Below are 25,624 nucleotides of genomic sequence, written 5' to 3'. Positions count from 1 at the left end.
AATCCCCAAACTCCATCCACTGTTTGGCTCTGGCATCTGTCTGGCATCTGTCAGAGTCAGCAATTGGGTGGAGGCTCTCAGAGGACAGCCATGTCAGACTCCTGTCTGCAAGCAAAACAGTATCATTAATAGTGGCAGGGATTGATGCTTGCCCATGGGATGAGTCTCGAGTTGGGCTGGTTATTGGTTGGCCATTTTCTCAGTCTCTACTCCATCCCCCTCACCTATCCACCGATCCCCCCACCCTGAATTTTTTGTAGACAGGATAAATTCTGATCAAATGTTGTGGCTGGATTGGTATACCTGTCGCTCCATTGGGGTTCCTGCTTGGCTACAGGAGGTGGCCTAGTCAACAGCTAAGGTCACCTTTCATTGATTTTTGGGTGGGTCCCCTATCCCAGGTCTCTGCTATGTTCTGAAGATGTCCCCTACTCCCACCTCTGTCAGTTGGAGATTTTCATTCATTCCCATGGCCTTCTGGCCATCTCTCCTGTCCCTCTCCACACCTGATCCTGAATCCCCCCATTCACCTCCTCATTCCCTTTACCACCCAGATCCCTCCCTATATCTGCCTCTTATTACTATTTCATTCCCCCTTCTAAGTGAGATTCAAGCTTCCTCACTTGGGCCCTCCTTCTTGTTTAGGTATTTGGGGTCTGTGGAGTGTAGCATTGGTATCCTATATTTTATGTCTATAATCTACTTATAAGTGAACACATACCATGCATGTGCTTTTGGGACTGGGCTACCTCACTCAGGATATTCTCAAGTTTCACCCAGTTGCCTGCAAAATCATTGTTTTAAATAGCTGAATAGTATCCCATTGTATAGAGATACCAAATTATCTTGATCCATTCTTTAGTTGAGGAATATATAGGTTGTTTCCAGTTTCTAGCTATAACAAATCAAGCTGCTGTGAACATAGTTGAGCAAGTGTATTTAAGGGATGGTGGAGCATCTTTTGAATATATCTCCATGAGTGATATGTCTGAGTCTTGACGTAGAACTATAGCTAATTTTCTGAGAAAAATTGAGTTAAAGAGTATCTGTACAAATTTGCACTTTCACCAGCAATGAAGAAGTGTTCCCCTTGCTCTACATACTTTCTAGCATGCCATTCTGACTTGTGTAAGATGGAACCTCAGAGTTGTTTTGATTTGCATTTCCCTGATGACTAAGGACTTTGAACATTTCTTTAAGTGCTTCTTGGCCATTCGAGAACCCTATGTTGAAAATGCTCTGTTTAGCTCTGTACATGTTGTAGAAATTTATTAAATTCTGGCCCAAGGTGTCTACCCCATCTTTGCTATTTAAGTTCCCAAATGAAAGACACACACAAAGTTTATATGCACAATATGCCTTATACAACACAAGAACTAGACTGGTACTAATCCCAATGTTGTTAGAATCTACTTTCCTATCAATAATCCTGAGTTATTACTTACTTGGTTCCATCTGAGCCGCTCTTAACTCCAATTGGGCAGCTCTCAGGGACAAGTTCTCTTTTCTTCTAACACATGGTGTCTTCTCCTTCTTCCTCCTGTGTAGTGTTAAATAATTATAAATTTGTACCACCCTGCCGAACTGCTGTACCAAGTCCTGCTGGCTCTCGCTCACAGCAGCTCTCACTATCGCTGCTGAGCCAGTCTATTCCAGCTCGCTCTCACAGCATCCCAGCTGTGTTACCTTTCTGCCACCGACTCTGTAAACAGTGGGAGTCCCACGCTTCTGCCCAGCACCCACTCCTTCCAAGTATCCCGTAAAGCATGTCTCTTAAACTTGAATAATTAACCAAATATATTTATGTATAAGAAACTCCCAATTTCATAATGCCAATTTACAGTGATAAAGTCTTATCACAATATTTCTAACCTCTCCAAAACACCAAAATACATCTGAAGCTATCTGGATATCCGTGTCTCCCTCTCATCTGCTGGTGCTGTCCACCAAGCCTCTCTCCCTCCTTAGCTCCCCTCCAATCACTGGCCTCTCACTGCCTCAATGTCAATGGATAAGAAATATCTTGCAACACTCCTGCATTCTTCTTCAACCACCTTTCTGACTCTAAACCTCACCTTTGTTTCTTCTGCCCAACTATTGTCTCTTGGCATCTTTATCAATCATAAATAATTTGGGGGCAGGGTCACTTAGCTTCTTACATGCTGACTATCATCTCTGGGGCAACCAGCCTTGGGGTCCATTATTAACATTAGAATTCAAGTATCATTAGGTCAATTCACTACTTGTACCCCAATTTTAATTTGGTTATTTGGGTTGCTGGTGTCTATTTTCTTGAGTTCTTTTTAAATTTTGGGTATTAATTAGCCCTTTGACAGAAGTAGAATTGGTGAAGATCCTTTCCCAATCTATAGGCTGATGTTTTGTCCTATTGGCAGTGTCTTTTTGTCTTACAGAAGTTTATCAGTTTTATGAAGTCCTGTTTATCAATTGTTGATCTTAGAGCCTGAGCCATTGGTGTTCTCTTCAGGAAATTGTCTCCTGTAGCAATTGAGTTCAAGGTTATTTCCCACTTTCTCTTCTATGAGATTTAGTATATCTGAGTAGATGTTGAGGTCCTGGACCCACTTGGACTTGCTTCATTCAAAGGATGCAGGGAGAGTTCAAAATATGAAAATCCATCAATATAATCCACCACATAAATAAACTGAAAGAAAAACACTACATGATAATTTCATTAGATGCTTAAAAAGCCTTTGAAAAATCCAACACCCCTTTGTGTTAAAAGTATCAGAGAGATAAGGGATACAAGGCACATACCTAAACATAATCAAAGCATTATACAGGAAGTCAATAGCCAACATCAAATTAAATGATGATTAAAAGAGAAACTTAAAGCAATAACACTAAAATCAGGGACAAGACTGCCCTCTCCCTATCTATTTAATCCCTATCTATGTAATAGAGTACTTGAAGATCAAGCCACAGTAATAAAACAAATAAAGGATGTCAAGGGATGCAAATTGGAAGGGAAGAAGTCAAAGTATCACTAATTGTGGATGGTTATGATAGTGTACATAAACGACTGGAAAAATTCTACCAGAGAACTCCTACAGCTGATAAACACCTTCAGCAAAGTGGTTAATACAAAATTAACTCAAAGAAATCAGTAGCCCTCCTTTATACAATGATAAGTAGGCCAATAAAGAAATTAGGGAAATAACACCTTTCACAATAGCCATGAATAATATAAAATATCTGGTGTAACTCTAATCAAGCAAGTGAAATATCTATGTGACAAGAACTTCAAGTTCCTGAAGAAAAAAACTGAAGAAGGTATCAGAAGATGGAAAGATCTCTCATGGATAGGTAGGATTATCATAGTGAAAAATTTCCTTAGTTTATTGTTTAAGAAAGTGGAACCATTCAGACATGTTTATTAATGATGTGTAGATTTTCTTTCTGACTTGCTTATATCTGAGATTCCGCTTGGTCAATGAGGATTTTCTAATCATTTTAGAGTTCATTGTTTCTGAAAGCTGTTAATCTACTGTCCTAAAAATACAGTGCCATCTACTCCCAAGCATGTACCCATAGCCTTATGGGGTGCTCCCTATGACAGGCTGACTGAAGAAGAGAAGACTAGGACTTGGTTTACTGTGGCTCTGCATGTTATGCAGGCACCACCCAGAAGTAGACAGCTGCAGCATTACAACCCCTTTCTGGGACAACCCTGAAAGATGCAGGTGAAGGAAAATCTTCACAATGGGCAGAACTTTGGGCAGTACACATGGTATTACAGTTTGTTTGGAAGAAGTATTTTTTTGTTTTTTTCAGAAGAGATTTTGTTATAGGATTTTTTTCTTTTTTTCTTTTGTATTTGTATGAACGTGTATGCACCCATATATATACAAGGTCAAAATAATATGTCTTCCTAGTATGCACTCCTCTTTCTTTCACTATTTTGTTCTTTTATTCTTTATTTATTGAGCAACTGAACTTTGTTAGTGCTCACTGATTAGAGATGGCTAGTGATCTCTGTGAAGCTATCTGTCTGTCCCCTAAGTAGTAAGGTTACAAGGAAAGTAGTAAGCTCTTCATATACAGCTTTTTCATGTGGGTGCTAGAAATTTGAACTCAGGACCACAAGCTTGTAGGAGAGGCCCTTTACTGCTAAACTATCTCCATAGCCCCTCTTTACTTAAAAAAATTATCTATTGATGCCAGAACTTGTGAAGCAAAGGCCAGCCTCATATAGCTCTTCATAGCTAGCCAGGATTACACAGCAAGACCCTGTGTATAAATAAATAAGTCAATCAATAAGTAGTAATATCCAAGAACGTACATTAACTTCAGGAATTAGAGTACCAGATGCCTCCTTTGGAGTCCATGGTGCACTCATGTGATTTCATTCACATGCTCTTGTAGGACACTTGCAGCAACACAATTTGAACCCACAGCTGCCAGGATGGCTTTTCCCTGCTTTGATGAACCTGCTCTCAAGGCAAGCTTCTCCATCAAGATAAGGAGGGATCCAAGGCACTTGGCCATCTCCAACATGCCCTTGGTAAGTGAGAACGGAATCTGCCCCTGGGAAAACTGCCCTTCTCTGTGATGTCTAACACTGCAATATTTCAGTTACCTTTGGTTTTATTTCCTGACAGTTACATTTAATAGCTCTTCTCTGCCAGTACTTTCGATTCAAGTTTGTTGATAACCAAACAAAACATTGTCCCTTAGAAAGTTCAGGTTTTCAGTATAAATGAACATGAGAGGAATATATAGATATATATGTGTTATATATATATATATAGTTATATATATAGTTATATGTATAGTTATATGTATAGTTATATATATAGTTATATATGTGATAGTTACATATGTGACATTGGACAGGCATCCCAAAGAAGAGTAGTATTTTCAGAGTTTGTATTATTAGAGGTTAGCTCCACTGAGTAGCCATTTTGTCAAGGCAGATGTGGGTAGCACTCTCCTTGATTTATAAGGCAGGAAGATGTCCAAGGAATAAAACTATTCATCTGCTTTCTTTTTCTCATGGATCATGGCTACTGAGTCAAGTACAACTACAGCTGTGGTACAGCTGTGGTGCAGCTACTGAGCACCATCACCAGGCAATACATGGTTTCATTGTTTATAATTCATTTTCGTTCAGTGAGGTCCAGGATAGAATAATCTGTCTAGGATTCTAAAGAGCATTCATTTTCATTATGGTGGCCATGACAAAGGGACACAGAACCCCAGTTAAACACCGGAAAGATCCCTTTATCAAGTAAATTCTGTGAACCATAGAGAGCTATGATTTTTTGCAACTTTTCTATGTACTTTTGCATATGAATAGAAAATACACTTTTTCATATTATGATTTCCCACACCAATCAATGTTAATGCCATTGCTCTGTAGCACAGAAATGGGTTCTCTAATGAGAGTGTCATAGCTCTAGAAAAATAACAGAATATCATGCATTTGAGGAAAAATTCATAGGCTTGCATATGAAAGGCAAGGAACTCTAGAGATACTACAAAGATAATGACATCATAATATACTGAGTTATCTGGAACCATCTGAGAGCACAGGAAAGACTCTATCACCATCTTGCTGTTGGGGGCTAGAAAATTCTTTCACTGGTAGAATCTAAATAAGAGTAGGTCAGCTTTCCAAACAGAAGTGGTGCTGAGAGGAAGAACAATGGATATTTGAGGGAAGGGGGAGGGCAGTGCTAGAAAGTCAGATTCTTTATACAATTAGAATGTTGAAAGTTTAGGCAATTGGTAGGGATTAAACACATCTTAATGTTTATTAGTTCAATCAGGTTTCTTTCCTATTAATTAGCATATCACAAATGGAAATTTGGGCAGGGCATATAGAAACCATTTAAATGGAATGATAGCTTGAGATTCTTAAGGAGTAAAGCTAAGTTGTTTACCAGGATTGGTTGAAATAACCAGAAGGTGACAGGCAAGCACCATACCTAGTGACTGATGGGGGTTAGAAAGGATAAGGACATCCTCTCCAGCATCTTTTCCCAATCTCTTGATTGCCATTTTGTCCTATTTGACAAAGGAGCTAAAACCACCCAGTGGAAAAAAGACAGCATTTTCAACAAATGGTGCTGGGTCAACTGGCAGTCAACATGTAGAATAATACAAATTGATCCATTCTTATCTCACTGTACAAAGCTGAGTCAAGTCCAGGTGTATCAAGGACCTCCACATAAAACCAGATACACTAAATCTAATAGAAGAGAAAGTGGGGAAGAGCCTGGAGCACATGGGCACAGGGGAACATTTCCTGAACAGAACACCAATAGTTTATGCTCTAAGATCAAGAATTGACAAATGGGACCTCATAAAATTACAAAGTAATTAAGTAATTAAGGCAAAGGACACTGTCAATAGGACAAAACTGTGAACAACAGATTGGGAAAAGATCTTTACCAATCCTACATCCAATAGAGGGTAATATCCAGTATATACAAAGAACTCAAAAAGTTAAATAACCCTATTAAAAATGGGACAGAGCTAAACAAAGAATTCTAAACTGAGGAATACTGGATGTCTGAGAAACACGTAAAGACATGTTCAACATCCTTAATCATCAGGGGAATGCAAATCAAAACAACCCTGAGATTCTACCTCAGAATGGCTAAGATCAAAACTTCAGGGGACAGCAGGATGCTGGAGAGGATGTGGAGAAAGAGGAGCATTCATCCATTGCTGGTGGGGTTGCAAGCTGGTACTACCACTATGGAAATCAGTTTGGTGGTTTCTCAGAAAATTTGGCATAGTACTACCTGAGGACCCAGCTATACCACTACTGGGCATATACCCAGAAGATGCTCCAACATATAATAAGGAAACATGCTCATAGCAGCCTTATTTATAATAGCCAGAAGCTGGAAAGAACCCAGATGTCCCTCAACACAGGAATGGTTAAAAAAAAATGTGGTACATTTACACAATAGAGTACTACTCAGCTATTAAAAACAATGACTTCATGAAATTCTTAGGCAAATGGATGGAACTAGAAAATATCATCCTGAGTGAGGTAGCCCAACCACAAAAGAACACACATGGTATGCACTCACTGATAAATAGATATTAGCCCAAATGTTCTGGAATACCCAAGATACAATTCACAGACCACATGAAGCTCAAGAAGAAGGAAGAACAAAGTATGGATACTTTGGTCCTTCTTAGGAGGGGAATCAAAATACCCATGGCTCACAGCTGGTTTGCATAGGGTCCCCAATGGAGGAGCTAGAGGAAGGACCCAAGGAGCTGAAGAGGTTTGCAGCCCCATAGGAGGAACACTAATATTTATCAACCAGTACCCCCAGAGCTCCAAAGGACTAAACCACCAACCAAAGAGTACAACATGGAGGGACCCATGGCTCCAGCCACACATGTAGCAGAGGATGGCCTTTTCAGACATCAATGAGAGGAGAGGCCATTGGTCCTGTGAAGGCTTGATGCTCCAGTGTAGGGGAATGCCAGGTCAGGAAAGGGAGAGTCGGGGTTGGTAATCCGGGACAGAGGGTATGGTACTGGGTTTTTGGCAGGGTAATGAGGAAAGGGGATACCATTTGAAATGTAAACAAAGCAAATATCTAATAAAACAATGAAAAAATTATGAGAGGCGAAAAGAAAGAAAGGATGAGGACCAAAAAAAAAAAAAAAGGCAACAGTGGGACTGACCATAGCAATGTGTCTGTCTGCATGCTTCTCCCTGGGCTGGTTCTTTCTGTAAGAAACACTACTGTGCTAACGTATTAGGCTCTCCCTTTGGGAGCACATCTTGTAGACGGTGTGCACATCATGCAACCTTTTCTTCAAGATTTCTTGCATCATGGTTTTACTTAAACCTCATTCAAATAAAAGGCTAAGTTTAAAAAAGATTTTGCATATTATGTAATAGGGCACATTCAATTTAATATAAAGATCAGAAATTCTTTTTAGGTAGTAAATGGTTATATTGTATTTGCCCAGTATAAAGTATACTTATATCCCACTGAAAAAGAAATAGAATCAAACGGTCTGGCCCTGACCTCTAAATTATAGTCAGATATATAGTAAAGACTTTTAAAAGTAATTATAGAAATATCGCACTGGTCTCTTCAATGTGTATTTTACTTTGAGAGATTTTTTTTTTATAATGTATGTCAGTGTTGAACAATTTGATTACTTGGTTATTTACTCTGATAATAGGTGAAATCTGTGACTGTTGCTGAAGGCCTCATAGAAGATCATTTTGATATCACTATGAAGATGAGCACCTACCTAGTGGCCTTCATCATTTCTGATTTTAAGTCTGTGAGCAAGATGACTAAGAGTGGAGTCAAGGTGAGCCCATGATTGCCTCACAAGATGATCAACCTGGTTTTCAAAACTGGTAATTCTGCAATTTGGTATTCCCTCAGTCTTAGAAAAATTAGGGAAGGTAATGATCCTCTTGTCACAGATGCTTACTCAATAACAATGCCCTAGTAACAAAAGGATATAGAGTACTTGGCCATGCATAAGTCACCAGTTACCTGGCTCTATTGCTATTTAGCTCTCTGACCTTGGCCATTTTTCTTGTGGAATATAGGTTATACTTGTTTAAAATGTATGAGCTGTCCAGGCATGAAGATAGTAACAGTCTAATCTCTGGGACTTCAAGACCAGCTTGGTCTACATAGCGAGTTCCAGGCTAGCCAGAGCTAGAGTGAGACCACATCTCAAGAAAACAAGCCAACAAAGAATAAGGATAAGGATAATGGACTACATTTTGCAGAGATTTCTAAGCTTTCATCTGATTATAACTGTCTACAACATTAAAGGCAATGTTACTGATTGTGGCAGAAAAGAAGATAGGAGAGGAAAGAAGAAAAAGTTACTTCTTGGTTTCAAGAAGGGGTCTTTGGGAAAGACAATCTATGTCAGAGAATGTTAGAATGTTCTAGTAAAGGTCTTGCTTCAAGCATCATTTAAGCCTGTGCTTAGCACTTCTGCTTTCACAGTGCTGTCACGTGGTCCAGAAGGAAAACATACTTTAAAGGGAACTGAAGTTACTGTATATGTAATGCTGTCCCTGAGGCCTGAGTAACTGGGCTACTCTGAATTACCATTACTACTTCTAGTGCTGTGGATATTTGAAAGGAAGATTAGTAGCTTAGATGAAGAGAATACTTTAATCTGCCCATTACTTTGCATGTTTTGCTGACCCTATTGTGTATGATTTTTTAATAATGTCTAAGCTATGCTTACATTTTTAGTTCTTCCTTATCTTCCTTGAAACATACTAACTATACATACATATTTTATTACCATTATGTATTCAAATATACGTATTTTATATCCTGATCATAGCTATCATCATATCTGAAGTTTTTGTGCATTTTGTTTCTGCACACTTTTTTTTGTATTATGTTTTTTTGTATTTATTATGGCTTATTCCTCTGTCAAAGTGGACTCTGCTAGAACATGTGTCTTCTCTCCTGCCAAATACCAGGCAGTACTTCAAATCCAAAGATGACCTTAAATAAGGGTATTAGATTTAGTACTTTAGATTGCCTAGTTAACTTTTGTTCCAACTCTTAAGAACTATGAAGGTTTATTTTAACTACAGTTTTTTAAAGACTGTCCCATTCTTCTATGTGTGATACCAGTGAATAGCAAAGTCTTCCTTCCTTCATCCTTCCTTCCTTCCTTCCTTCCCTTTTCCTCTCTCCCTCCTTCCCTGCTTCCTTCCTTCCTTTCTTCCTTGCTTCCTTCCTATCTTATTTTCTTTCACTTACAGTTTCTTTGAGAGAAGTGTCATTTGTTTTTAGTTTACCCATACACTAAGGGAATAGCTTTGGAGTTTGGTTTTATGGAGGGTTGGTTTTTTTGCCTTAGCTAGGACCTGATCCCACCTTTTGTTCCTAGATCTGTCAATGCCATGAGAACCAGAGCTCAAGTCCACTTGTATTGGGTTTGGATCCACAGGGGAAAGACGGGTGTGGTACCCTACTGACTTTCTAGCATCTAATTGACATTGTATTATTGCTTTCAAATTAATTTGTATTACTGTTTTCTGAAAATAGTTGAGAAAACTGCTTTGTGCCTGTATTTGTAGCTTGTTGTAGTTATTTTCAGAAATTAAATTTATTCACAGTCAGAATTAAATAATGGAATTCCTAATTGTCTTTTGTAGTATTGATAGCCGTATCCTATAGTAAGAAGCCATTGTTCTCTCCAGTTGTAGTAGGAGGCCATTATGTTATCTGAGTATCCTTCTGTTCTGCTTTAGGTCTCTGTGTATGCTGTGCCAGACAAGATAAAGCAAGCCGATTATGCTCTGGATGCTGCAGTGACTCTTCTAGAGTTTTATGAGGATTATTTCAGCATTCCATATCCTTTACCCAAGCAAGGTAGAGTACTACTGGCATTTCCAGGTGTCCTCTGTTGACCCCTATGATAGATAATATTACTGGTGAATTCCCATGATTCTCTTATATATCTCAGCAAAGTTCAGATAGCAGGCTGATTCTTCTGAGAATCCCCTCACCTCCGATTATTTATCCAATCAACTGTGAATGACAGATCATTATGCAAATTCCTGACAGTGCAGATGAGGATGGCTTTGCCCTCTGGGATCATTAGCAGGAGGCAGAAGAGTGCAGAGCTTCTTTTCACTTCTTTTCTTTTCTTTCTTTTTTTTGTCATTGTCAGTACATACTTCTCAGGAGTATAGAAAACAGCCCACAAAACTTTTCTGAAGGACTAAATATGCCAACTCTAAGAAATTGCAGATTTCATATGAACTCTCAAAGCTATTGGTTATTGTATTTATGGAAATATAGCTGTAGGTATCCAAAATAAAGTAGTTTACTAAGGTAATTTTTTTGATTGTTCAGTTCCCAAACTCATGGTACGATTATTAGACAGTGATTGAGATGGGGCCAAGCCTAATGCCTTAGACCTGTTTTCCCAGGTACTCAAGAGGCTAAAGCAGAAGAATTAGAAATTGAAGTCCAGACTAATTAAGGGAGGGAGACCTGTCTCAAAATAAAAAGTAAACAATGGAGGATGCATCTCAGTGGTAGAGCACTCATCTAGCATGCCCAGGACCCTAGGTTCAATCCCCAGTATTAACAAATAAAAGGGGGCAAAAAGAAAAAGAAATCAGAGAAGATGTACTGAGATGCTTGAGACCTAAGCCTGCCTGACTTAGTCACACTGGCAGCAACATGATAGTCACAAAGCCTCTCTTTCTCTACCAGGAAAGGTCCTTGCCCCTGGAACTCCCTAATTCTGCATTCAAGGGCTTAACTTTTCATTTTATCCTCCATTCTGAAGTTTATTACATTTAGGGAAATATACAGCTGTGAGATTGATAATGAGTTGTATTCCTTCCAACCCAAGACCTTGCTGCAATTCCAGACTTTCAGTCTGGTGCTATGGAAAACTGGGGCCTGACCACCTACAGAGAATCCTCTCTGTTATATGATAAAGAAAAGTCTTCTGCATCGAGTAAGCTTGGCATCACAATGACTGTGTCCCACGAACTGGCTCACCAGGTAGGAAAGTTTATCAGACATAAATTTTTGTTCTTTGAAAACTTTATAGGAGCTTACAATGACATAGGATTATACCCACTCCTTATTTCCACCTCCATCCAACTCTTTCTAGGTCCTCCTAGCAAAACACCTACCTTCCAACTTCATGTCTTCTTCTTCCTTTTTTTTTAATAACTCACCAAATTCAATTAGTGCTGTCCATATATGCATGGTGGGGATTCTTTGCTAGAGAATAGGCAGTCTGCTAGCAGCCACTGCCTCAGAGAAGAATGATGTGTAGTGTAATTTAATACCCATTTCTCTTGTGGGACAAATGAAGCTACTCATACAGCTGTCATGTGTACTTTTTCATATCAGAGGAGAGTTGTTCCCTTAAGTGTCAAGGTTTTTAATTACTGTTGAAAAGTTCTTATGTTTACTCTGATAAAATGTTTAATAAATGTTTCATTTACATTGTTAAACTGATAATCATTTTACATGTCTATAAGTTTGTTGTATCTGTTTTTGCCATAGTACATATAGATATTATAGTATCACTATAAAGTTGCAAATAAACAGTCATATTTTTCTTTCAGTGGTTTGGAAACCTGGTCACCATGGAATGGTGGAATGATCTTTGGCTCAATGAAGGATTTGCCAAATTTATGGAGTTTGTGTCTGTCACTGTGACCCATCCTGAACTAAAAGTTGTATGTTGCTGCTCAAAGTTTTATATCTTATATCCCTCCTCTCCCCCTGCCCCTTGCCTCTATGATGCTGCTCACCCACCCACTCCCACCTCACCACTCTTATCATCCCCCTCTGTTGGGGCCTCCACAGGTCCAAGTGCCTCTTCTCCCATTGATGTCAGATAAGGCCATCCTCTGCTACATATGTATCTGGAGCCGTTTTGGTTGGTGTGTTCCCTGGTGTCTGGGATTTTCTAGTGGCTATCCCCAGTTCTCTATCCCCCACTGTTAAACTGATCTTCTGTTCTCTCCTGTACCTTCCAATACCTGCTCCGATCCCTGTTTTTCCCTCCCCCTCTTCTCTCACTCCCAGGTCCCTCCCTCCCTCTACTTCCTGTGATTATTTTGTCCCCCCTTCTATGTAGGATTGAAGCATCTATACTTTGGTCTTCCTTTTTCTTAAGCTGTATATGTTTTGTGGGTTGTATCATGGGTATTCTGAGCTTTTGAGCTGTTTTTTCAATGTCTCTACAAGCATATTTAGCATTTTGATTATAGACTTTGTAGAAATGATTACTTCACTGGAAGCTTAGAGACAGTCATGTTTGAAAATGCTAACTGAACTTTCAATATAAATGAAGTATTAAATTATATCTTCCCTTAACATTAAAGAAATAGAGCTAATAATAGGCTGAATGTTCTATGCCACTCTATATGTTCAGTATATTTATTGCATTTTAAATACTGGGTACATATTAATATTAATATGCATAGGATCCAAAATTGACACATTGCATGAATTTTGACTTAAGTAACCACATATTATCAACCTAGACTTCTAGGTTACAAATTTAATTTAGGACTCATGTAAATTTAAACACCATGTTTTAACTATAAGGAAATCATAAGCAGCAAGAAAAAATAAATTCACTTTTTATAAAGAATCATTTTTAGTAAAATTCTTTATGGATAATTATTTTCCACATTCATATATATGTACCTATAATCTGTTTAGAAATAGTTAGGGGATACATATTATATTATCATTCCAGACATTATAAGTGTGTCCTTTTTCTATCCTAATCTTTAATAATAAAACTATTATGGATATGCAGTTGACTGAATATATCAAGTAAAGAAAAACACTTACTCATTTAGGAATTTAATTTATTGTTTTCACTGTAAGTCCCAAAGTTAAATATATATGCTTGGATGAAATCACTATACATTTTACTTCCCAATTTTTTGGGATACAAGTAGAATAATAATGTTCTTTCTGGGTTAGCATGAGAGTAACTTTATTCCAAAGTGGGGAAAATAAATGAAATATTAATGGCTTATTTACAGCCTCAGTTTCTTAGATGTTTAGATCTTTCCTTAGAAAGATTAGCAATACTGTTTTATTAGTTCTAAAGAATATGAGATCAGTTGACATAGAAATTGTAATTCTAGCCCTGTTCTGCAGAATAAGCCTTTCTCCTTTTATTCCTTTTTACCCTTTTATTTCTGTTCTCTATGTCAATAGGAAGAATATTTCTTTGGCAAGTGTTTTAATGCAATGGAAGTTGATGCATTAAACTCCTCTCATCCTATATCCACACCTGTGGAGAATCCTGCACAAATTCGGGAGATGTTTGATGAAGTTTCTTATGAAAAGGTAAAAGCAGATTGCAGTGATGCAGTTTGGACACTAAGTTTTTTAGTAGTTGAACAGAAGGCTTGTAGTTCAGAAGTTCAGGTGTGGGATACCTTGAAGTTGTTTGGCCCGAAATCCTATTAGATTCTCGTCAATTCTTCATACTTTCTATGGTTTAAAATCTTGAAAAACTAAATGCATCTGCATTGAAATGTACAAACAAACTATACATAGTAATATTTTTCTTGTCTTTTCAGGGCGCTTGTATTTTGAATATGCTAAGAGATTATCTGAGTGCAGATACATTTAAAAGAGGAATTGTACAGTACCTCCAAAAGTATAGTTATAAAAACACGAAAAACGAAGACCTGTGGAATAGCATGATGCATGTGAGTGGTGGTCCAAAGCTCTGCATCTGGGACTTGCCAGCTGACTGCCTTGTTTTGTTTTTTTCCTGTATTATGGTACTCTATCCTAAAGGACTAATGTACTTCCTTGAGGAATGAGAGTGACTTGTTATTTTTGGTTTTAGATTTGCTCCACAGATGGTACAGAAACAACGGATGGCTTTTGCTCTAAAAGACAATACCCATCAACCTCAGTAAGTCTCTCAGCCTGTCCCTGTCCACCCATGCATGTTCTCCATATTCTTTGAGTGGTATCTTTGCCAAACTTTGGACGTCCTCAAATCACTCTCATCCCAGGCAGGTCTGCATTCAAATTGAACCAGGCTAACAGTCTTTTACAGATTTTCCTAAGAATCATGTATGCAAGAGGATGTTCCAACATTAGGGACAGGACTTGCCACAAACACTAATTCCTTTCACTCCACTCTCCCTAAAACAATGGATTTATGACAAGTTTCAGTGTCAGGTTAAGACTGTATTATATCAGTCATTTCTAGAGCAGTGCATTTGAAAAATGACACAAGGGCAGAGAAAACTCTTGGACATTTGCTGTGTATCAGTCACATGCTGAATGATCGGGCATATAATGTCCTTTACTTCTCTCAACAGACCCATGAGGTAAGTGCGATTACTGTTCAGGTCGTTATATGTGGTAATGGGAAGGTGAGATCCAAATCATATGGTGGTAACTTGAAGAACATGGATTTAAATTCCATTTTAATTCATGTTTTTATCTGATCAGCTATCAAATATTCATGCCATGTGAGTCACAAAATGGTCTGACTCTGTTTAATCTAGATTTGTTGGGATATATCAATATACAGCTCTGCGTGACTAGAAATTCAACAAAATTATATTTGCTGTATTTTCATTTTCTTTCTTTTTCTTTGCTTTCAAAGATTGCTTTATTAATAGTTTCTAGCTTATGGGGTAGAATATTGTGCTGTTCATCTTTTCCCATGAGCATTTTCAGTGCAGAGGAACACATATTTTGTATTTCCTATTCCTAGTCAGGTACAAGCCATCACTAAGATGTCACTTTAGAAGCACAGCCTATTCATGGAACAGGTTTTCCACCTTGATTGTCCAAGAGCCAGTACAGTGACGCTAGTTTTGAAAACCTCACTGATTCTCCATCTCTTCTCTCATTCTCTTGCTCACATGGCAGCTTGGTGTCCATGTGGTATGCTTGGACATTAGTTGTCTCAAGCAGGGACAACAGTGAAGACACACAGGTTTGGGGGAGGTAATGGAAAGGTGGATAGTCAAGGATCAATGGTTGCGAACAGGAGAGGAATGTAAGCAAGGCAAGAAGCTAGAGAACAGAGGAACACAAGCTGGCTTCCTCTCCTCAGAGGCAGACCTCAGATGATGCATCCCTTCCTCTTTTGTCTTAAACCAGCACTGGCATCAGGAAGTTGTGGATGTAAAGACCATGATGAACACATGGACACTGCAGAAGGGCTTTCCTCTGATAACCGTCACTGTGAGAGGGCGGAATGTGCACATGAAGCAAGAACACTACATGAAGGGTTCTGAGCGCTTCCCAGAGACTGGGTAATGTTCACCGTGGGAATGTCTTTCTGGGTGGGATACAGTCTTCGTTTTGAAGCCTTGTCCTCACTCCTTTCCTTGAGTGCTTCAGCTGAAACTGTGTGTACTATACAGTTGACCTGTAACTCTACCTTCCCCAACGGAGTCAGAGGCTTTGAGTCTCTGTAATAGTGACAGCCTGTCATTTTCACATTCTCCCATTTTGCAGTTTAATAGGATGTCATTTCTAGTTGTTGGCTTGAAGGCAGCTCCAATATAAGTAAGTAGTTGCTGTGAAGTCACAGTAGTCACTAACATTGATTGGAGTTGACAAAAGAATTTATGTGATTTCCAGGAATTAGGAAATATGCAGTTCTTCAGAAGTCTGAGTTACATCCTAGAAGCCCTTAGCTTGTGACCTTGAAGAGTATTATGAGAAATGATGTGTTGCAACTTAAAAAATACTTGATATATTTTAAACTAATTCAGTAAGAACATAGCAAACATGGCAAAAAATGTCTATATATGCTTTATACAGATATGTATTACATGCAAGTTAAGATTTTCTATGTATATTTAAACAAGCATTATATAATATATATAACTTACATTTAGGCGATATGAATGTAATAACATGTAATATATATTACATGTACACCAAGATGTATATGGAAGTTGTATTTTCAAGAAAATAAAAACATTCACTTATAATCATATCAAATTTTCAAAATTAGGAAATAAACATGACAAAATATAATCTATAAGGCCTATTCAGTTTTTCCAGTTGTCATAAAATGTCTTTGTGTCAAAATGGAAAAATCCTGCTCCCAAATTCAGCACATTTCAAATTTCATTGCCACATTATTTTGGATTTCCTTTTTTACAGCAATTCTCCAGTCCTTGTGTTTCTTGATATTTCTTCCCCACTTCAGGTTATTTACTTTGCTAGGATTTCCTTCAACTTATATTTTTTCCTACTGTTTCTTCTGATCAGATTCAGGGTGTTTGGAAAAACTCCACAGAAGAGAAGTGACATCTGTGTCTTTGGCACATGATTAAGGAGGGATGATGCCAATCTGTGTCATTACTCGTGGTTAGTTATTATTTGAGGTTAGGCTTGGAACAGTAGTCATTATTCACTTGAGCTTGCTTTTGTCTTTCTTCTGTAAGATCTGAGAAAGCAGCTGAGTTGGAAGTCAGACTCAGCATACTATCAGGTCTTGGCATAACATTCTAATACCATTCTGTTTTATACTAGCCTGGCACACAATGGGCAGATGTCTTAAAAGCTGCTTGTTATGTGAATAAAAACAATGAGTAATATATATTTTCTTTCTTTTAGGTATCTGTGGCATGTTCCACTGACATTCATTACTAGCAAATCAGACTCAGTCCAGAGATTTTTGTTGAAGGCAAAGACAGGTACATTATTATAGAAATAATTAGTTTTGGAAGTAAGAAATATAGAAATGAGTAGAAATCAGCTATCAAGCTTCTTTAGTTTTTTATTTTGGTGGAAAAGAAAGAGTTTAGAATATTTGACTGACTTAGAAGATGGCTCAATTGGTAGCGTGCTTATCTTGTAAATGTGAGGGCTTCAGTTTGAGCTCCAGAATTTAGGCTTAAAAAACAAACATGAGTGTTGCAGTGTATGGTTGTGACCGTGGTGCTGGAAAGGTGAAGACAGAAAAATCCTAACTGGCCAGTCCAAGGCCAGTGTTCCTATCTCACCTCCTTCCTGACCAAAAAAAAGTCTAGAATCTGAGAACAGCCAGTACCATCCTGTGGCACACACACACACACACACACACACACACACACACTCACACTCACACACCTCACAAGCAAAAATTCAAATTGCTCAGTGAGAGAGTGAGAGTGGGCTTTTAAAACCAGGAAAGGGGATACCATTTGAAATGTAAATAAAACATCCAATAAAAAATAAATTAAGAAAGGAAATATCATGATATAAATTTAAACAGTTGAGCACTATAATACTGAAAGAATAGATTAACAATAAAAATTCTCATTAGTTTGTTAATAATACTGAGAAATACATTTTGATCAGAAATGTGGTTGGAATATTTATATAGATTTATAAATATCACAGAATCTATATCTAATGCTACTGTTGACATTTGTTTTCTGGGTTACTGTGATGTTGTTTCTACAAAACAAATGATCTCCATTTTTTCAGTATTAGAGTTTTCCCAGTTTCCTTGTATAACCTGATCAGAAAAGCTGTCCATCCACAGTGTCCTAGATGGTTGAGACTTATCCTATCTTCAATAGATGTGATCATCCTCCCAGAAGCAGTGCAGTGGCTCAAATTTAATGTGGGAATGAATGGCTATTACATTGTGCATTACGAGGATGATGGATGGACTTCCCTGAGTGGCCTTTTAAAAGAAGCACACACAACAATCAGCAGTAATGATCGGGCAAGTCTCATCAACAATGCATTTCAGCTGGTCAGGTAATGCAAGCTATGTAAAGTTGTGGTGTATTTCTGAAGACAGCTCTTACTGTTCAGATACTTAGTTTCTAGAGATGACAGTGATTGATTGGTTGCTAATGAGAATTTGGAAATGCATCCCCTCTCCAAGTTCTTCCAACAGGGGAACATAGCTTTCAAACACATGTTTAATCTCTGGTCTTCAACTGCTATCTGATATAAAATACAGAATCAGTATTTTTATCTTTCTCATTAATAATTAAAATCAGCCTGAGGCAAATGGGTAGGAAACCTTGAGACTACATCCTGTTGAGCCCCTTGCCTGTTTCTACAGTTTTGTTCTGAAACTTTTCTGGCCATGATATAGGAGATGGATTTTTTGTCTCATGCTGAGTCCTTAACCTTATTGAAGCCTTCTTGTAAAGCTAAGTACTGCAGGTCCAGTTCCGTACATCTATTGAACCAAACAAGAGATTTCACTTAAAGATAATAATTTCCACAGCATCTTTATGGAATATAGTTTATATAATTTAGCCTTATCAAATGATCTTTGACGAACTGAGGCTCCTCATTCTTTCCTGTCGTAGAAAGGGATAAAATTATTTTCCAAGCTTAAAACATGAATGTCTTCATTACTTAGGCAGTGATAAAGTTCTAAGAGAGCCATCTGGGTGGAATGAGGCAGCTCTATAATTCTCAGATCCTATGTCTATCTATGCAAATGTAGTCTTTCCTGCTGGTTTTATTACTTCTATGAGCTTCCAAGGTAATAAAAACAGAAATTAAAGAGTGCCTAATCAGTTGGTTTTCCTTGTACTTAAGTTTATCTGCATGGCTATTGTTCTAGAACTCTAGAGTGTTCTGATATCCAGTTTATTTTTGAACAGAGATGATGAATTCTCTGAGATGAACTCATCAGAGATGATGACAGGGATTCTTATTTTTTTTTTTTTTTTATAAACAGCAATCTTCCTGATCTGGCTCTCTTGATCTTGTATTGGAGTTCTAAGCTTTGTCTGGAACTTAAATACATAGTTTGATATGTTATATATGACAGACATGAACATGCACCATTTTATCTTAGCCACAGACTGAACTCTGCTCTGTAATTGTGACTCTTCTTCCCCAGTGTTGTCTTGTGTGTAACAGAAGCAATTTCTAATGCAAAGTAATTATTTATTTATGTCTGCTGCCTTGTGAAAACATTATTGCAATATATGTTGAAGCAAAAATATGTTTTACCATAAACCTGTAACCATGTTTTTTCTTGCTCAGCATTGAAAAGTTATCAATTGAAAAAGCCCTGGATTTAACCCTGTACTTGAAAAATGAAACTGAAATTATGCCCATATTCCAAGGTTTGAATGAACTGATACCTATGTATAAGCTAATGGAGAAAAGAGATATGATTGAGGTGGAAACTCAATTTAAGGTAAAGCCTGAGATGAGTCAAATTAAAAAAAAATGTATTCTTATTGTTGAAAGAGTGATTATTCTGAGTGTGTCTATATATAAAATATTATACACACAAATATATGTCCTCCTGTACATTAAAGAAAAGCAAATAAAAATTGTTTGGATTAACTAGTAAACGCGCGGCTGGTACTACATAGGAATAGTGTTAGGGTCTATAATTTTAATGTTTTTTTTTCTTTGTAAATATTTTATTTCACTTGACTTATCTCCTGTGATTACAATTCCTGATATTTTCTTAAGTGGCACTTGAAGAAACACAAAATTTCTTTCTAATAAAATATTGTGAGGATTTATAACAATTTGCTCCTAAAATTTAGTCCTGATTTAAGTAGATGGGACACCTTTAGAAAGGATTACTGTGATATTAAAGTCATTTTTTCATCCATTTTATAACTAAATTAAATAGATGGTTTTAAAGGAGTGGGATTGAGCTTCAGGGACTTACTCAGCATTATTAATATACATTCAATATGTGTTTAGGTGGAGTTTTTCATCACCCTACCAGGATCTATAGTACTAGGCTATGTGAGTTACAAATGCTCTGAGACACTGCTTGTAATACCTGTCACTGCTCCTGCTATATGCCACAGGACTTCCTCCTCAGGCTGCTGAAGGACCTTATTGATAAGCAGACGTGGACAGATGAAGGCTCTATCTCAGAGAGGCTGCTCAGGAGCCAGCTCCTCCTCCTTGCATGTGTGCGCAGGTATCAGCCCTGTGTGCAGAGGGCAGAGCGCTACTTCAGAGAGTGGAAGTCATCTAATGGAAACATGAGGTCAGTTCTCACTGGACATGCAGTCCAGCCTGTTGATGTAAGGGGTATCCTTCACCTCATCCTTCCTGTTCCCCATCATTGGCACTAACCACTGGGAAAAGCTGGATAGATGAGCCTTCCTATTGCACCTTTTTGGAAAATTAATCACCTTTTAAAATTTATATTTCCCAACTTTATATCTTAAGAAATACAACAAAGAATTTCTGTGCCTAAAATATCAAATATCTGGGGAATTAGAGTACAATCATAGCAACTCCCACTTCGTGTAGTATGCATAAAATGACTGAACTGTCATGGCCACGCCAGGCTGAAAGGCAGGCAGTGGATTTTACAGAAATTTCTCTCTTCAAAACCCTTGCCCACAGTATGTGGTTATTGTTCACATTGGGATAGATGAACAATGTCTGGAATCTCCACTCCTGCTAGGCATCAGTCCTTTTGTATTTGGAAATTAATGGCGTCCAATAATCATTTATGGCAACAGTCTGGATATTTGACATTAAAAGACATGTTTACTAACCACAATGCTATAGGGATTACTGTATTTCCTCATGTAATAAAATTTGAGTCTCAGTTGAATTTCTTTCACATCATTTTAAAAATATACTATATGTATAAGCATGTATGCATAATATTTGTTATTGTAGTTCTGAGGCTGCTCAAATCTAAGTTTAGACATTTTCTGTTGCTTCTTCCCATAAAGTGTAACAGAAGAAAATGGTAGCTTATGTTTTTAGGAGTGTACCTGTGAGTGTGGAACTAGTTCACCACTGGTCCCTGTTGTGCATCTAAGAGCACTTTGTCTCAGGATCTAAAATGTTTATTCTTTCTTATAGCCTCCCTATTGATGTGACCTTGGCAGTGTTTGCTGTCGGGGCCCAGAACACAGAAGGCTGGGATTTTCTTTATAGTAAATATCATTCTTCATTGTCTAGTACGGAGAAAAGCCAAATTGAATTTTCCCTCTGTACCAGTCAAGACCCAGAGAAACTTCAGTGGTGAGTCGTGCATTGACGTCCACAGGCCGAGGGAATGTGAACGGCACAGGATTATCCTGGCACTTTTTTTTTTTTTTTTTTTTTTTTTTTTTTTTTTTTTAGCTCTGTTGCCTAGGAGTTATTTATTCTGCTGGAAACACTGTGCAAGTAGGCACATACCTAATGAGAGTACCAAGTAACTAGAAACAAGTATTGGGGAAAATATTTAAGGAGTTTGTATTGTGTGTCTTTATAGCAGTAACATATTGGAAATATTTAGAGATAATCGTATTTTTTGAGGAAAAAGAGAGACAATATTGTGTGGGTCTTTTAAACGCTATATAATTGTTAGCTTTTAATCATGTGGCTATAGTTTTTCAAGACATTACCAGTTTACCTTTGAGGACTTTATGATTGGCAAACAAAATTTTTCATTTATGTTATTATATTGAAGATTTTGTACCTCTTCAATCACTTGTAATTCATTACTAACATCTCTTCCTTTGATCTTTAAAGGCTTCTTGACCAAAGTTTTAAGGGAGAGATAATAAAAACTCAGGAATTTCCACATATTCTCGTACTCATTGGCAGAAACTCAGTGGGTTATCCATTGGCCTGGAAGTTTCTGAGGGAAAATTGGAATAAGCTTATACAGAAGTAAGTAGTACCAAAAATTGCAGTGGGATTGAATGCATTTTTACCACACCCCTCTGCCTGTGTGTTTAACCTTTGCTATTTATGAAGGAGTATCTTACATTGAAGATAACTTTTCAAATTAAATTATTTTTATTAGTTTAAAACGTTAGTCCACTGCTAACCCTTGCATCTGGGTTATGCTTTCCATCCCATCTGCTTCTTCCTGTACTCCTTGGCTTGCCTGAAACCTTCCTCAAGATCAGTGCAGCTCTCCCCTAACTCATTCAGCCTGTGTACCACTGCGATTGTTTTTGGTTCTTAGCCTTTTACTTAGTTATTGGTATGGATTGTAGTTTTATAGATTGTTTAAATAAGATATATAAGATACATGAAATATATATTGAATACTTTTTGACATTTTCTAGGTTTGAGCTTGGCTCATCATCCATAGCTTACATGGTAATGGGAACAACAGACCAGTTTTCCACCAGAGCACATCTTGAGGAGGTAAAAGGGTGTGTGTGTGTGTGTGTGTGTGTGTGTTTGAGAGAGAGAGAGAGAGAGAGAGAGAGAGAGAGAGAGAGGCAGTTAGCTACTAAATATGGTCAGGAACAGAAGTTGTGGCACACTGAGAATGAATCTTGTCATTTGGATCCAAGTTTTGAGTTCCAGTATATATGCCTCTTATGTGACAAGCTTTGCTCTGCAATTAAAAACTTGGACTTTGCCAGGTATGCTTACATATGTTTTAAATTCAAGCACTCTGGAAGCATCAGCAGGCAGATATCTGTGTGTTAAAGGCCAACTTGGTCTACAAAGCAAGTTCCAGGTCCATCAAGAGCAATAACACCCTGTCTCAAAAACAAAAACAAACAAAACAAAGCAACCTCCCCCAAAACAACAAAAACCTTCAGTTTAAAAACAAAACCCACAATTGGTCCTCATTTAAAGATGTTAAAAAGTGAATGCTAGAGGTTTGAACAACTGACATGACCAGCTATGGTGGAAGAGGCAGAAAGGGCCCAGATGCTTCAGAATCCAAAGTCATGTTTCTCTTCTCACTTATAATATTCTTTACTTTATTACTTTTGGCACTCTATAAAATTCATCTATAAATATTAAAGAATGAAAACTGTATAGAAGATAGGAGCTGTGAGGACCTACACAGAAGATATTTATTACAATGACATTGAACAGTTATCATAGAGTTCTTACTGCTCAGGCAAAAATAAGACATTGCTATGAAACTGTCTGGTAAGAGAGAAAATGAGACATACATATATTCTACAAAAGGAGACTTTTTATACCCCTCTAAAGGCTGCTGAGTGTGTTCTCAGCGGCGTGTATATAAGTTGCGTATTAAGCTGCATCGGTGTGACAGGAGACACAATCTAGGCTTGGGAGAAATGCCAGGAGCTGGTTTTGCTAGAGCTTGTATGTAAGTACATATTTCAGCAATAATATCATTATGGGCTCCTCAAGCATAAATAAAATATTTTAAGCAAAAAGTGAAGTGAAAATATTGTATTATTGGACAGTGCTGAAAGTGATTTTTAGTCGATGAGGAATCAATCTTAGGCCCTGTAGCAGTATATTGAGGGAAGCACAGGTTGGGGCAGGGAGGAAGGAGTACCTCTTTTCTTCCCCAGCAGGAGGCAGCTGGACTCTCAAGTAATTTTAGAACTCTGCATCATTTCTGACTGGAACTTGATTTTCCTAAAACTCACTCTTTCCCCCACCCACTATCCCAAAACTCATAGCATGGTATTATGAAATGGATTTCTAAGGAATTAGCTGTCTGGAATTCATGATCAATCAATAATGTCTTGGTCTATTCTTGCTTCCTGACTACAAAAAAAATAGTTAATGCTATGAAAATCTATGGAATAATGTTAACTACTCTTGAAGGTGAAAGGAAATAGTACAATTTTCAGTGCTTTGGCAAAGGCAGCCTATCCATCATTCCACTTTAAATATTCAGATAGATACCCAGGAATTTGGCAAGAACAAAATCCAGTTTGAAGAGAGGGCTGTAAGTCTCTCATATCTCTGGAACTGTGGGAAACTGTAGATTTTATCTGGAGGGAACAAAGCAGGAATTGTGGATTGGGATAAAAATATTGTCAAGGTTTGAGATCTTGTTATATATAACTATATATAACTTGTTAAGAGCTCAATTCTTTATAGTGTTGGTGGCAATAACACACAAGGCTAGGCCACAAAGAAAGACTGCATTTATATGGTTGATACTATTTTTTCTTAGCAAAGGAGATACTCTGCACATTCTGCTTTTCAGATATATTTAAAAACTTTAGTCTGCATTTGTGTATATGTAACAGAACCCATATTAAATAGATAATCTTAATTAAACCCTGAATATAAAATGTTAAACAGCAAAGCCTTTTAAAGTCTGGCAACTGTGAACATATAAAAGCTAGAAGTAATACAAACCTATGTGGCATTAGCTCATTTCATGTAGTTCAAATATAAGATATACATAATCATATCCAGATATCTAGTACTTCCTTCTATGTAGAACTTTAGCTAATATTGGAATTGTAGCTTTACTTTTTCTTTTAAGTACCCTTAAATTACCATTTGCTTAATATAACCAAACTAATGCTTTTAAAATCTATTCCCCCCAAAGGTAAAAGCATTCTTCAGCTCCTTGAAAGAAAATGGTTCTCAGCTCCGTTGTGTTCAACAAACCATTGAGACAATTGAAGAAAATATACGATGGATGGATAAGAATTTTGATAAAATAAGGCTATGGCTGCAAAAAGAAAAGCAGAAGTTGCTGTGACAATTTGTTTCTTGCCAAGGTTCTGAATTTATAATAAGCAAAATTTGTTCAATTTGAGTATTTGCAAACTAAAGATAGTTGTTTTGGCTACTACTGAAGATAGTTTCTTATTTTGTTTCACTTGATTATATCTGAGAGAAGCTTCAATGTCTGTGGTTGACAGGTATAAACCCAAGGGCCCGGCTCCTTACCACAGAAAAGCCAAGGGGCTTCTTCTCAGTGTATACTTTATGCTTATGTGTCCGTCCTTCATGAGTGTCGTTGTAAGACTGAATAGTGAATGAAGCACATTGTGCAGTGAATGCTTGGGTCCTTAGCCAGGCTGGAAAATGGCTGTGCCGCGGTTCTGTTGACCTCTCTGGCTCTACAGTCCTGCAGTCGCTCTTCCTGCTGGTTGCACTGAAGCGTGCTGTCTTCAAGCTTCAGTTAACCAGGCACTTTTTCACTCTGGATTTTGTTGATGACAGTGTTTGGGGTTGTGATCAATGATGGAGTACATAGAGGCATTTATTTCCTTGTACTCGCCTGTTGCTGATTTTTACCACTTTAAACTCTTACTCCTAAGAGGTGGCCTTTTTTCTATACAGTCCTATTTTTTTTATTATTAGATATATTTTTTATTTACATTTCAAATGATTTCCCCTTTCCTGGTTCCTCCCTCCCACAAAGTCCCATAAGCCCTCTCCCCTCCCCCTGTTCCCCAATCAACCCCCTCCTGCTTCCCTGTCCTGGTATC

At 37.6% G+C, this 25,624-nt stretch overlaps 1 protein-coding gene across 1 annotated transcript in view; it reads left to right on the top strand.

Annotated features, from left to right (window-relative positions):
- Erap1 (endoplasmic reticulum aminopeptidase 1) overlaps positions 1-24,981 on the top strand; it is a 33,202-nt gene extending 8,221 nt beyond the window's left edge. Inside the window, exons 3-19 of the mRNA XM_052159568.1 lie at positions 4,387-4,525; positions 8,188-8,322; positions 10,253-10,373; positions 11,368-11,522; positions 12,098-12,211; positions 13,716-13,847; positions 14,084-14,215; positions 14,359-14,427; positions 15,636-15,790; positions 17,109-17,188; positions 18,059-18,242; positions 19,497-19,653; positions 20,288-20,472; positions 21,309-21,470; positions 21,966-22,106; positions 22,511-22,592; positions 24,733-24,981. Coding sequence (XP_052015528.1) covers positions 4,387-4,525; positions 8,188-8,322; positions 10,253-10,373; positions 11,368-11,522; positions 12,098-12,211; positions 13,716-13,847; positions 14,084-14,215; positions 14,359-14,427; positions 15,636-15,790; positions 17,109-17,188; positions 18,059-18,242; positions 19,497-19,653; positions 20,288-20,472; positions 21,309-21,470; positions 21,966-22,106; positions 22,511-22,592; positions 24,733-24,888 — 2,299 coding nt within the window. The 3' untranslated portion in view covers positions 24,889-24,981. The remainder of the gene's footprint in view (positions 1-4,386; positions 4,526-8,187; positions 8,323-10,252; positions 10,374-11,367; positions 11,523-12,097; positions 12,212-13,715; positions 13,848-14,083; positions 14,216-14,358; positions 14,428-15,635; positions 15,791-17,108; positions 17,189-18,058; positions 18,243-19,496; positions 19,654-20,287; positions 20,473-21,308; positions 21,471-21,965; positions 22,107-22,510; positions 22,593-24,732) is intronic.
- Positions 24,982-25,624: the final 643 nt, after the last annotated feature.

The sequence above is a fragment of the Apodemus sylvaticus genome, chromosome 16 (assembly GCF_947179515.1).
Source record: "Apodemus sylvaticus chromosome 16, mApoSyl1.1, whole genome shotgun sequence".
Classification (NCBI taxonomy): Eukaryota; Metazoa; Chordata; class Mammalia; order Rodentia; family Muridae; genus Apodemus; species Apodemus sylvaticus.
This window is presented reverse-complemented; position numbering and strand designations above follow the sequence as displayed.